Source organism: Octopus sinensis, linkage group LG4, assembly GCF_006345805.1.
Source record: "Octopus sinensis linkage group LG4, ASM634580v1, whole genome shotgun sequence".
Classification (NCBI taxonomy): Eukaryota; Metazoa; Mollusca; class Cephalopoda; order Octopoda; family Octopodidae; genus Octopus; species Octopus sinensis.
Genome location: NC_043000.1, coordinates 14544823 through 14559678, shown reverse-complemented (window position 1 = coordinate 14559678; position 14856 = coordinate 14544823). Strand labels below are relative to the sequence as shown.

At 36.3% G+C, this 14856-nt stretch overlaps 1 protein-coding gene across 1 annotated transcript in view; it reads left to right on the top strand.

Annotated features, from left to right (window-relative positions):
• LOC115210784 (thyroid adenoma-associated protein homolog) overlaps positions 1 to 14082 on the top strand; it is a 112302-nt gene extending 98220 nt beyond the window's left edge. Inside the window, exons 32-37 of the mRNA XM_029779511.2 lie at positions 1293 to 1325; positions 2314 to 2447; positions 4035 to 4119; positions 6410 to 6527; positions 7438 to 7598; positions 10372 to 14082. Of these exons, the coding sequence (XP_029635371.1) occupies positions 1293 to 1325; positions 2314 to 2447; positions 4035 to 4119; positions 6410 to 6527; positions 7438 to 7598; positions 10372 to 10422 (582 nt within the window). The 3' untranslated portion in view covers positions 10423 to 14082. The remainder of the gene's footprint in view (positions 1 to 1292; positions 1326 to 2313; positions 2448 to 4034; positions 4120 to 6409; positions 6528 to 7437; positions 7599 to 10371) is intronic.
• Positions 14083 to 14856: the final 774 nt, after the last annotated feature.

Sequence of the window (14856 nt, the reverse complement as noted above, 5' to 3'; positions counted from 1 at the left end):
TTTATTTATTGACCACAAGGGGCTAAACATAGAGGGGACAAACAAAGACAGACAAAGGGATTAAGTCGATGACATCGTTCCCAGTGCGTAACTGGTACTTAATCTATTGACCCCGAAAGGATGAAAGGCAAAGTCGACCTCAGCGGAATTTGAACTCAGAACGTAACGGCAGACGAAATACCTAAGCATTTCGCCCAGCGTGCTAATGTTTCTGCCATCTTGCTGCCTTATTAATTTCTGTGCATTACTCTCTCCTTGCCTTGACATCACATGATGGCTGTAAGTATGTGTCACCATCTTGCAGTGTCCTTCATTTCAACTCTTCCATGGAAACATGCCTGGTCATTGGAAAATATCACCTTTCTTGGGAACAGGTGATGGTGGGTGACAGGAAGAGCATCTATGTGTAGGAAAATCTGCCTCAACAAATTCCATCTGATTCATCCTAGCATGAAAGGTGGATGTTAAACAATGATGGTGATGAGGCTGACAGATCCTTCTCAAGTCAATATAGACTCATAAGGTTTCCTGGTTTCTGTGGCACAAATATTCCTCCCTTTAAGGGATGCTGCACCATTGCAAGATTACTCAATTTTGCCAGCTGAATTAACTGGAACAAAGCGAAATGAAGGGTTTCGCTCCGGACCACAATGCATTGCCTGGTCCAGGAACCAAAACCATAATCTTACAACTGTAAGTCCAAAACCCTAACCACTAAGCCGCATACCTCCACCAACTACAACAATGATGATGATGATCAGCAGCAGCGGTAGTAGTAGTAGTAGTAGTAGTAGTAGTAGTAGTGCAAGCAGCAGCAGCAGTAGTAGTAGTAGTAGTAGTAGCAGCAGAAGCAGTAGTAGCAGCAGAAGCAGTAGTAGCAGCAGAAGCAGTAGTAGTAGCAGAAGCAGCAGTAGTAGCAGCAGCAGAAGCAGTAGTAGTAGCAGTGCAAGCAGCAGCAGTAGTAGTAGTAGTAGCAGCAGCAGCAGAAGCAGTAGTAGTAGCAGCAGCAGCAGAAGCAGTAGTAGTAGCAGTGCAAGCAGCAGCAGCAGTAGTAGTAGTAGCAGCAGCAGCAGAAGCAGTAGTAGTAGCAGCAGCAGCAGAAGCAGTAGTAGTAGCAGTGCAAGCAGCAGCAGTAGTAGTAGTAGTTGTAGAAGAAATGTAAATGTATCCTATAGTATTTTGTTTGTTTTTATTATCTTTGTTTTCTAAATTCTGTTCTTACACCCCCCCCCCTCCTTATTCTCTGAAATTTATATCTGTTTTGTTTTTGTCTTTTTTTTTTTTCTTTCCAGTTTTCTAGTCTCCAGAGTAATATTTGCTTGAAGGTAAATCCACAACACATTTATTTGCCGAATCTTTTAATCCTTGCTCTTACATTCAACTTAAAATTCTCATCTATACGGAAAAATTCTGGGATTTATCTGTTTTTTTCTTATCTTTTACTTGTTTCAATCCTTGGCATGTGGCCATGCCGGGGCACCACCTTGAAGGGTTTAGTTGAACAAATCAAACCCCATGTTTATTTTTAAGTCTGGTACTTATCCTGTCAGTCTCTTTTGCTGAATTGCTGAGATACAGGGATGTAAACAAACCAACACCAGTTGTCAAGAAGTGGTAGGAAAACAAGCAAAACACACATATACATACATACATATATATATATATATATATATATATATATATATGCCGGTGACATGTAAAAAGCACTGTCCGAACGTGGCAGATGCCAGCGCCGCCTGACTGGCATCCGTGTCGGTGACACGTAAAAGCACCAACCGATTGTGGCCGTTTGCCAGCCACCCCTGACCCCTGTGCCGGTGGCTCGTAAAAAGCACCCACTACACTCACGGAGTGGTTGGCGTTAGGAAGGGCATCCAGCTGTAGAAACACTGCCAGATCAGACTGGAGCCTGGTGCAGCCTTCTGGCCTCCCAGACCCCAGTTGAACCGTCCAACCCATGCTAGCATGGAAAACGGATGTTAAACAATGATGATGATGATGATGGTGACACACACACACGCTCACAATGGACTTTCACTCAGTTCCTATCTACCATATTTACTAACGAGACATTGGTCAACCTGAGGCTATAGTAGACACTTGCCCAAGGTACTGTGTAGGAGGACTGAACCCAAACCCACATGATTGCAAAACAAGCTTCTTAACCCCACAGCCATGCTTGTAGCTGTATATTTTTACCAGCATGACTGAATTATATATTGTTACTACCCTAGGATAGCCTCAGAGATTATCTCTACCCACTTCCCTGTTATACTAATCCATTCTAATGTTCTGTTTTTCTCTGTTTGCCAGTTACTCTTCCACCATCTTGTCTGTCACTATCCTAGTGCAGCATGGGATATCCTTTACGATCTTCTCTGCTATAACGATGGATCAGAATGTGCTGCATCTCTGGAAGCAATGCTTTCAAGAAAGTTACAAATAAGGTAAGTAAATTCTCTATAGAATAATTAGGTTGGTATTAGCACTGTTAATGCATCAGTATTAAAATGTTAACTAGAAATAAGGCTAGGCTACATGCTGATGAGATCAAATAAGTCAGAAATGTATCCAGAGTTATCTCCCATACTTGCTGCAATAAAAGTAAATGAAGAAAATTTTGTCAGTGAACAGGTCGCAGTCTCAAAGTGATGAAAATATTTTGACAAATTAAATTTAAATGTTGAAGTGAATCTAACGGTTTTTGTGTGTTTCTTAAATGGCTTATAAACACCTTCCACGCTGCAATTGTTTTTGTTCCAGCACACGATCTCAGATCAGGTCACTTGCTATGCAAGTACATCTCCATAAGAAAATATTCATTATTGATTAATATTGTTCTAGTTTTACTGCATATTTATTTTTGTTAGTATTGTATTGTTTCATGATTTAATGAAATGTTATATAATATAAAATATGTTTGATCTAACTTTTGTAAAGAATATGAGAAAGAATTCTTTGCTGGTGTGTAAGTGCAGGCACGGTTGTGTGGTTAAGAAGTTTGCTTCCCAACCATTTTGGTCTTGGGCTCAGTCCCACTGCATGGGTGCCTTGGGCAAGTGTCTTTTATTATAGCTCTAGGCTGGCCAAAGCCTTGTGAGTGGATTTGGTAGATGGAAAGTGAAATAAGCCAATAATGTGTGTGTGTGTGTGTGTGTGTGTGTGTACTCTTGTCTTGACTTGTGTTAATGTAAGCAAGGATTATCATCATACAAGTGATGTTGTTTATTGCCAGTCTTCTATGAAAAACATGTCTGGCTATGGGGAAATATTACCTTGCCTGGAAAGAAATAGGGGTTGACAACAGGAAGGACACTCAGCTGTAGAAAACCTGCCTCAACAAATTATGTCTGTCCCATGGAACCATAGAAGAGTGAACATTAAATGATGTTGATGTGTTATATTTATAAACTACAAATAGCATAAGAGTGGCTGTGTGGTAAGTAGCTTGCTTACCAACCACATGGTTCCGGGTTCAGTCCCACTGCGTGGCAACTTGGGCAAGTGTCTTCTACTATAGCTTTGGGCCGACCAATGCCTTGTGAGTGGATTTGGTAGACGGAAACTGAAAGAAGCCTGTCGTATATATGTATATGTATATATATATGTGTGTTTGTTTGTCTGTGCTTGACCCTCCCAACATCACTTGATAACCGATGCTGGTGTGTTTATGTCCCCGTAACTTAGCGGTTTGGCAAAAGAGACCGATAGAATAAGTACTAGGCTTACAAAGAATAAGTCCTGGGGCCAATTTGCTCGACTAAAGGTGGTGCTCCAGCATGGTTGCAGTCAAATGACTGAAACAAGTAAAAGAGCACGTGGCTCTAAATGGAACATTGTATCAGAGACACAGCTCTCAGAATTGGGAAGTTATCATTAGTCTGCTTTTTTACCAAATAGATCTCTTTGAGTTGTATTTAATTTATCTTTGAATTGACTCCTGTCTACTAGCAATGTGACCATTCCTTATTTCAGTTGAATTCCTTCAATCATCTGGTGTCCCTATTCTACAATAATGCATTCTTTTCTTTTAGTTCATGGCAACTATTTGACCAAGAAGATAATAATTGTTTTGCTGAGAAAATGGTTGTGAATCAAATGGCACATGCTGCTCTAGTTGTAAGTATTCATACATCTTTTACAACAGTTTTATAGTAGCAACCGAAATCTCTCAGGTTGAAGTATTTGACAGGATGAAGGCAGGCTTCAGTGCATAACTGAAAGATGAATGAAAGCTGTCTGATGACTTGGAAACTGGTCCTCATTTATAACTGGTATCGGTGGGAGAGAGTGTGTTATAGAGTCACATCTGAAGACACCCTCTTTATGGGATGTGTGTGTGTATATATATCATTTTTAGAAAAACATAAATCTGGAGAACAAGCTCACTCTAAGAGGTAGAGCAGTCTATATTTTTTCCTGGTGAAGGTTGGTTTATGGGGTTACCCTGAGGAAATATATATAGTAATAATAACAATAATCCTAGGATGGAATTTAAAAACCTTTAATGCATCACTATGCATGTTTCCACAAATCATGCGTCTCTTAAGATTACAGTCCATATTCCAAGGATGATGTGTAGTCCATAGAATCTGTGGATATCAGATTGATCATCTTCATGGATTCATTTCTCCAGGCGATATAACATTAATGGACGTCTAACAGATGGATATTTATCCTTTTTGACCAGTGAGAATGTTGATTGAGTTATAACTCTCTCTCTCTCTCTCTATATATATATATATAATATATATATATATATATATATATATATCACCGTGACCGACCAGGCTATCAGATGTTGCTACACATCGCTGGTCACAATGCGCTTCGCATTGTTTTAGCCTTCAAATGACGCCACCCCGCTGGCTAAGCGAGCAGGCCAACAGCGGAAATAGTGAGAGAAAGTTGTGGCGAAAGAGTACAGCAGGGATCACCACCCACCCCCTGCCGGAGCCTTGTGGAGCTTTAGGTGTTTTCACTCAATAAACACTCACAACGCCCAGTCTCGGAATTAAAACCGCGACCCTACGACCGTGAGTCCGCTGCCCTAACCACTGGGCCTTTGCGCCTCCACACACACATATACATATACATATATATATATATATATATATATATATATATATATAAATATACTGGTGAAGAGGATCACCCTGCAAGAACTCTTTACCTGTGCCATGTTAAAAGCACCCAGCACACACTAAAGTGGTTGGTGTTTGGAAGGGTATCCAGCCATAGAAACCAAGCCAAATCAGACTAGAACCTAGTGCAGCTTCCTACCTTCCTAGCTCTGGTCAAACCATCCAGTCTATACTAGCGTGGAAAACAGACATTAAATGATGATGATGATGATGATGATATATATATATATATATAAATATATCACCGTGACGACCAGGCTATCAGATGTTGCTACACATCGCTGGTCACAATGCGCTTCACATTGTTTTAGCCTTCAAATGACGCCACCCCACTGGCTAAGCGAGTAGGCCAATATATATAAATATATATATATACATATATAAATTAAAATCCAGAAAATGGAGAAGTAGTATTAATATAGTTTAACTGTAAAAATTCAACATTTTTGATTTTTTGCAGTTAATAAATTATATTAACGCTACTTCTCCATTTTCTGGATTTTAATTCGTATATTTATAAACCAAGATTTATACTTAAACCTATTATTTTAGGAACATTACTATTCACAACAAAATAATAGGTAACACACCAGTAAGTCATTGGATATTTTCTATTTTTTCTATCCCTTAGGGGGGTTATTTCAACCTCTATTTGGATATATATATATATAGTTTACAGTTCTGTTAAAGGTAGGATCAGTGAAAAAAAATGTACTCCATCCAGTGAGAGATAAATATCACTTAATATACACAATTTATAAAAGGGCTACAAACAGTTTCATGCTTTACAGATACAATAAATTGGCAGATTTATATAACATGCCATGTATCTCCAAGAAATCTCTCAGGTTGAAGTATTTGATGGGATGAAGGCAGGCTTCAGTGTATAACTGAAAGATGAATGAAAGCTGTCTGATAACTTGGAAGCTGGTCCTCATTTATAACTGGTATCGGTGGGAGAGTGTGTAGCTCTTAGTCTATAATGGAAGAATGAATCTGAGTTATGGATGAGTAGGCAGTTCTCAGTTTGTAACTGAGTTGTCAATGTGAGATTAGTAACAAAGAGATACCTGCCATAAGTCTAAGTGAAGAATTAAGATTGCTTTTTAAAAACTTCATATTTGAGAAAAAGGTTTTGGTCTAAAATCCATATATACATACCTTAAATGACTTGGTAGGTGATGGGTTGATTCTTCTCTGTTGATGACATTGATAAATGAATCAGGTTTTTAACTTCTACATTTGTGCTTATTTGTATTTTCCAGAAACTTTTAAGCAATACAAAGCCAGTTAGCAAACGAGAACAGTATCTGTCAACATTGTGTACCAGTGTCCTTCACAAGGGAACCATACTCTTTGAATCGTTATCAAAGAATCTAAAAGGTAAGTTAGTACACTACCCATATATGTTATGTGGCCTACACCTCAACACACATCATGAAATATATATATATATTATATATATATATATATATATATATATATATATATATATATTTAAAAAAGGAGATGTGGAACACGAGTTGTGATATATAAAAAAAGGAAATGAAGAAAATGCTGACAAAATAATTTAAGTAAGGGAGAGTGTATTTAATTAGGTGAAAGTTCTTTTTACCGGTTGCGCATTTGTTATGCTTATCAAAAGATATTTTGAGTGAGATAGAGTTCCTTTCTGATTGATTTTTTTTCTCTTATAAGAAAAAAAAAATCAATCAGAAAGGAACTCTATCTCTCTTAAAAAAATATCTTTTGATAAGCATAACAAATGCGCAACCGGTAAAGAACTTTCACCTAATTAAATACACTCTCCCTTACTTAAATTATTTTGTCAGCATTTTCTTCATTTCCTTTTTATATATATATATATATATATATATATATATATATAAGAAAAGAGAACACACTCTTTGTAGTAAGGCAATTTGACATCTATCTCTAGCATATAGGAATCCACTTAGTGATCATTCCTCTTATTAATTGTAATATATATATATATTCTTTTTTCACTATACACATGTATCTTGTAATATATAATGTCTACTACATAAATACATATATCAAGAAATATTTACTGAATGCTAGACACATACTTATGTAGTATGTGAGGTATATCATTATATCACAGAATATATATGTCCTCTCTCCCTCTCTTTTCCTAGCTCTTCCCCTCTTCTTTCACTCTGTATTTTCTTTCAGTCTTTGTTACTCTCTCTTCTTCTCTCTCTCTGTGATGAAGATCTTTTCCTTTTATTCTCTGTATTGAAACTATTGTTTCTTGTTTTTTATTTTACAGAGAAGCCTTTGTTAAATATTAGCTGTGATGTACAAGTGTTCCCAGTAATCCAGGGGATCTTCTTAGCCACTAACACCATCATGGATTATCTGTACAGACATCCTGAAGCACATATTGAACAGATTAACAATCTCAAAAGCATGTATGCCAAATTGGAGAAGGTACCACCAAGATTGTCTCATATCATTGCTTTTAGGCAGCAAGAGTTGCATCCTTTTCTGTGACTTGAACACTGAACACTGGGATGAGAATATAACATGCTAGAAGCGAGGGTCTGGCATGATATTTTCTCAATCTCCCCCACCTCGAAAACACACTTCTACCATGTCATACAGGGTGTGGCAGAATGGTTGCCCCGATTTCAAAGGTTAATAAAAAAACAAACACATGAAGATGCACGAAGAAACTTTGTACTTCTATGAAGTTCATTAAATGCCATTTTTTGTTTTGTTTCAGGTAGTACCCACCATGGCTTTGGGTGGAGAGCATCATGTATTTGTCGTTGAAGAGTTTGTTTTTTTAATAACCTTTGAAATTGGGGCAGCCTTTCTGCCACACCCTGTACTTTCAATTTGTACCACCCCAAACATCACACAGATACCCCACCCTACTGCCATGTTATAGGTAAGACTACAGCATGGTAGGGGTATGTATCTGAAATACTACTGAGATTATAACATGGTTGAAGTGAATGTCTGAAATAATGTAGACTGAATGAATAGCATGTTATAATTGATTGTTTGGGGGTAGTACAGTTTAAGAGTTTACTGTTGTATGCAGCCATACCTGCATCTATGTTACTCTTTATCCTATTACTAGCAGTATCGCCCAGCGTTGCTCAGGTTTGTTTCGACCCTTTAGAATTAGAATTTTTGAAAAGTAAAAATTTTGCATTATGTAGCTTGTTATTCTCTTCAAGTGAACATTTTTCTGGTTGAAATACACCGAAAAATAGTGACACAGCAGTCAAAAAATCGTAAAAAATAGGGATTTTCATAGAAAAAAAGTACCTTTTTGATGTAAATAATTTTTGGTGTTAACATGGTCCGATTTAAATTTTTTCTTCTACCGAAGGAAGAGCAAGCCTTCTTCTATCATACTCTCAATTTTGGTCAACTTGCGTCGCAGGGTCTCGGAGGAGATAGTGTTAGTTGAAGGCTACCAAACCTGCCATACTCGGACAACTTCAGCTTTATATAGAGATAATGAAATCTGCTGATAGCATTGTCATCTGACAATATCTAATATAACTGATTGACAGTTTGTCTTTTCTGTTTGTCTTCCCCATGATACTCACATCAGAGGCAATTAGCTGTTATGATGCTTTCACTATGTCTTTCTGTTTCATTTAAACACTGACAAGTCATTTAATTAGCTGAATACTGAATAGACACATAAACATGTATTATCAGTTTAACTATTCATGTATAAATATTTTATATAACAGTATATATATATTTCGTTGTGTCTGGGGAGAGTCATTTTCTTTTTGTGCCTTATAATGTAACACACTCACTGGTAAAATTTCCACTTATTTCTTATTTTTATTTTCCTAAAATTTTATTGCGTCTTGCAACCTTTTCAATAGTCTTGACCCAACAGACACAACAAAATATGCTTCAACAGACACAACAGAATATGCTTCAACACACGAACTCCCATAAAGAATCTTGCAAACCAAATCCAAAAATGAAATATATATATATATTTCATTATTTATTAAATGATATTTCATCATGTTAATCCCTTTAACCTTTTTGATACTAACCTGCCTGAAACTACTCTTGGTTCAATGATACAAATTCCCTGTTTTAAACTGTTTTCATGTTAATTTATATTCCAAAAACCAGCTTAATAATTTAGAAGTTATCTTAGTAAATTCTTAATTTTTTTCTTGAAGCAAAGACAATGCATTACAATATGGTAAAGGAAGGTTTAAATACAGTTTGTCATATGTAGTTAACTATAAAATTGAACACTTTTTCATATATGAATTTTCCACAACTATCCACTAATGGTTGTATAACGAGTTGATATAAGGAAGGTATCATGTGTTTTTGTGGTTATGTAATGATATGATCTTGTAATGACTTGATCATGTGGTGACATATATATCATCATCGTTGTCGTCATTTAACGTCCACTTTCCATGCTAGCATGGGTTGGACGGTTTGACTGAGGGCTGGCAAACCAGATGGCTGCACCAGACTCCAGTCTTGATCTGGCAGAGTTTCTACAGCTAGATGCCCTTCCTAATGCCAACCACTCCGAGAGCATAGTGGGTGCTTTTATGTGCCACCGGCATGGGGGCCAGTCAGACGGTACTGGCAACGACCTCGCTCAAATTTTTACACATGCCAACGGCACTGGTGCCAGTAAGGCGATGCTGATAACGATCCCGTTTGAATGATGCCTGCTACATGCCACCGGCACGGAAGCCAGTTAGCCGCTCTGGCAATGGTCACGCTCGGATGGTGCTCTTAGCACCCTACTAGCACAGGGCATATATATATATATTGTAATATATCTGTATTACTGTTTAGTGGTTGCATTCCCAAAACTTTTTGCATATTCCATCTGCAAATTATGGATATTGTAATTATTGTGTAACTCCAAGCTTCCTGAAACAGCTGTCAAGTTGAGAAATTATGTATTTTCTTCTTCTTTGTCATCATCATCATCATTTAATGTCTTTTGCTGATGATGATGAAGAAGAAAATACATAATTTCTCAACTCGACAGCTGTTTCAGGATGCTTGGAGTTACACAATAATCATAATATTTATAATTTGCAGATGGGAAATTTATCTTAGTAAATTCTTATGCATGGTTTTTATTGGTGTATGGTCATGTGAGGCTGTGTGATTTTATAATATTGCTTCATTGAAATTCTCAAACACACTAACTTACACTGCTGTTTCTATTTGTTACCAGGTACGAAACCTCCATCCGGTAATTCAGAGTATAATGTTACAGGCAACATAGACATTCAACACGAAAAGATGACATAACAAAATTCAAAGTTCATCACCTTTATGCATTCAAAGTAAAACTGAAATAAATTAAAACTTTTAGTAAGAAAATTCAAACAAACAAAAGCTATATTTCTTTGATACTTTCTCCTCTTTAGTTACTGAACCAAGCCATCTTAACCACTAACCATATCTCAAGCAATTGTGATTACGTCCATATTTTCAAAAAAAACATTTTTTTGCAAAATTGATGAAGTGAGGTTCAATTTTTTTTCCTAAAACAAATTTTACAATTGTGAAAATAAATCTTGTTACTATAGGAATTTATTATTTTTTTTCTCCAATTTATAGAATCGTATTTTATTTATTACTTACAGTTTACTGTTCTGTATTTTGCTATATTCAGTCTCTGATAAATGCTTAAGTTTCTACTGGAATGAAAAATCTGTTTATTTTGTTAATTGTAATGTTTTGAAATTTTTACAACCTAAACTTCATTATCAGTGTGTAAACTAAAAAATTTGATTTCGTTATTTAAACTTCTTCTTATATCTAAAATTTTTGTTTCCCAAATCGTTTTTTTCAAAACTATACATATCAATGAATGATCGGCCAGTATTTAAATGTATGTTTACAAAGTATGACATGTACCAATGATGAGAAAGAAGAAATGTGCTCTGTGTATTTCAAGGTTTTCATAATTCACAACAAGCACCACTTCACAATTCCCAATAGACAACATCCCACGATCCTTACCTGAAACTTCCCATAATATACGAATGGTAGCACTCTACTATCAAACTGATAACACTTTACAATCAACAACTAACACCACTCAAGAATCTACAATAGACACTACACCACAATCTGCTCTTGATTTCACTCCACAATCCACAACAAACACCAATCCATATTTCACAGTGGACGCTACTTAACAAATTACTGATAGCCATCACCATTCCACAACTAACACCACTTCTTAATTGACTAATGACACTGCTTCACATTCCTTAACAGACACACTCTCTGATGCATGACCAACGCTCCTCTGCAATTCACAACTAACACTGCACTACAATCCAAGCCTCACACCATTACACAATGGATACTACATCACCTTCTTCAACTGATACAGCCCCTTATCTATAATTACACCACCCTACGGCCCCCAACTTACACCACTCCACAGCTGACTTGTGGCAACACTTTACAATCCTTAGCAGACACCACTCCCCTAATCTTCAGCTGAAACTACCCTAGATCTACAATTGACATCTCCACTGTGAAATTGACACACCTCCAGTTTTTACCAAAAAGAAATTTTACAACTGTGAAAATAAACCTTGTTACTGTAGGATTTTTTTTCCTCCAATTTATGGTGTCATATTTTATTTATTACTTACAATTTATTATCCTGTATTTTACTATCTTAGTCTCTGGTAAATGTGTAAGTTTCTACTAGTCTTTTCTGGAGTGAAGAGTTGTTTGAATTGTTGACTGTACTGTTTTGAATTTTTTACAATCTAAGCTACTGTTAATGTGTAAACTAAATCATTTGATTTCATGATTTAAACTTCTTGAAAAAAAATTTTAAATTTTTGTTTCTGAAATTGTATTTACAAAACTATACATATCAATGAATGATCGACAAGTATTTAAATTTTTGTGTACCATGTATGACAGAAAACCAATGATGAGAAAGAAAAAACATACCATGTGTATTTCAAGGTTTCTACTGCTGAGGCCAGGAGGACACCGTTTAAGTGTCCACTTTAATACTCAACACACCCTCACTCTTTTGTAGTCTCCTCACCTACTTGTATCATCCATCAACTACATACTGTTATATATTTTCCCATCATTATTCAACCCACTTTGAAATTTTACTGTTGTAGTTTGCATGCCTTGTTCACCTTATCTGTTAGCCTTCATCATATCCAGATCAACAAATGGATTAAACAGCTCACTTTGTTGTTTCTGCTTAAAACCCTTAGTACCAAACCTTTTATTTCGCCAACTATAACGTCTCTTCTGCAACGCTGCCTCCTGTGTATTTATCCACTTTATATTCTAAATCATAATTAGGTAACTTTCATTATCAGCATATTTAATCAGCTTTTACTTTTAAAAATCTTACATTGAAAACACTTCAAACTTAACTTTTTATTTCATTTAAAATTAAGTTTTGAAGGGTAAAACTCCCCAACAAAAATCTTTTTTTTCTCTCCATCAGAAGAATGGTTATTTATTCCTCTGTTGCACTTTATCTCAGATTGTGTGTTGAAGATAGGATTAAATTTAGCATTCAAGAACAGAGATGGTCTCCCTGATAAGCATCCGCACAGTTTCCATCTACCAGATTTCACTCAGAAGGCTTTTGGTCAATCTGAAGCTGTGGTAGCAGATACTTGTCTAAGATGCCATACAGTGGGATTGAACCTTCAACCACATAGTTGCAAAACAGATTTATTAACTGCACATGGATAATGTAACTCAGCCTTGATGCAAGTGTACACTTATCAAAACAAGAAAATGAAATGTTATATAATTGGCTTATTAATGGTCAAAATGATTACTAACCAAATTATGTGATCCAACTCATTATATTTCACCCTCTTCTGCATTACCTGCCTCTTCTCTTTGCTGTTAATCAAATACTCATTTACCGATCTGTAAGAACATGAGAATATTCATAGAATCATCCATCTTTATTCCCTTCACCTTTCCATTTCAATGTAACGTAACTTCCCACCGCCACCTTATACATGGTGTGTTATTCCTGATAAATTCCATTTAGGTCTTACAATCTCAACTTTCTGTAGTTCTTCTAAGAGTCATTTTGTAAATAAAAAAAATACAACTGATATAAGTGGGTGGAGCAAACTGCAGAATCAGTAGAGCATGGACAAAATACCTGTAGTATTTTGGTTATCTCTATGTTTTGAGTTCAAACCCCACTCAGGTCCACTTTGCCTTTCATTCTTCCATAGTTGATAAAACATGTACTTAGGTTGATGTAATCAGCTTTGTCCTGGAAGGTGGTGCCCCAGCATGGCCACAGTCCAATGATTAAAACCAGTTAAAGAATTAATGGAAGGAATATAGTAAGAAATTCTGTGATATTAATTAATTGGTGCTACTGTATGGTGGGGTTTTTTGCACCATATGTAGTCTATATTGCTGATCTTCTTTTCTTGTGCTTGTTGCAGCAACCATTCTTCTCTCTCTCTCTCTCTCTCCTTCCTCTCCATCTTTCTCTTTCTCCCCACCTCTTACTTTCTCTCTCTCGCTCTCTCCCCTATCTCTTTCTCTTTCTCCCCCTCTCTGTCACACACACACACACACACACAAAATATGCAGTCCTCCAATATGCATGGACCCACAATTTCTGAAAACAGACCAAGCATTCCAAGCTCTTTGAACCTTCTTTATACAGTACTAACTACCCCAAACCAAACACCATCTATCCAGCTTTCTTAACTGAGAACCCTCCTCCTCTTCCCATCAGGTTTTTGTGCAGTCCTCTTCTTCCCCCTCAGACATATACAATAAAAATATTTTTGCTTTCCTTTTTCGTGGCATTTTAAAAAATTATTCTAAGTATTCATTAATGCCATTGTAGATTCAGATTAACTAGTGTCTCAAATTAGTTATATTTGTTAAGTTCATTTAACCCTTTCGTTACTCTATTTATTTTGAGATGCTCTGTGTTTCTTTCAGTTTATTTTAAATATAACAAAGAATTTAGTAAAATAACTTAGTTATCATTAATCTAGTGTTATCAACATAAATTCTGACTAAGGTTTGGTGGAAGATTTTAATTCAAAACTTATATAAACAAGGCATTTGTGCTACAGAGCCAGAGCTGGTTTCAGCCGGGTTGGTAACGAAAGGGTTAAAGAAAAAATAAGTAAAGGAACAAAGTCACCTAAATCAGAATACGTCCTAAATATGAAGGTGTCATAAAGACAAAAGTTACAAATACTTCTTTTCACTAGTGTAGCTTGTGGGGCACAGTAGGGGCAGTCCACCCCAGGTGGCACTTTTGGGTCTGCTGTAGGCAATATGTGTTTTTGTTGGGTCCAGTGGGTGGCAAACTGGAGGGCTGCCCCGAGCGACACACACGCTAGCTATGCTAGTGCTTCTTTTTTAAATAATTATCTGGTGCAAACTTATTTCTGATATATGACTCAACTTTAGTATTTTTAAATGTCATATCCAACTAGTTTGAGTGCTTAGGGGAAAATATGAAATTTTCAGTTTCCCATTGCTCATTTTTTTAACAATTTGCTCCTTGCTGCTTATGTAAAATAATATGCTATATAAAGAAAAGGATATGATAAAAATTGTCATCACCCTTTTATATCTGCTTCCCATATTGGCTTAGATTGGACAGGTCATCACTGTCTGGGTTAGATCCTATTCAGAATTACTGCCTTCCTAGACA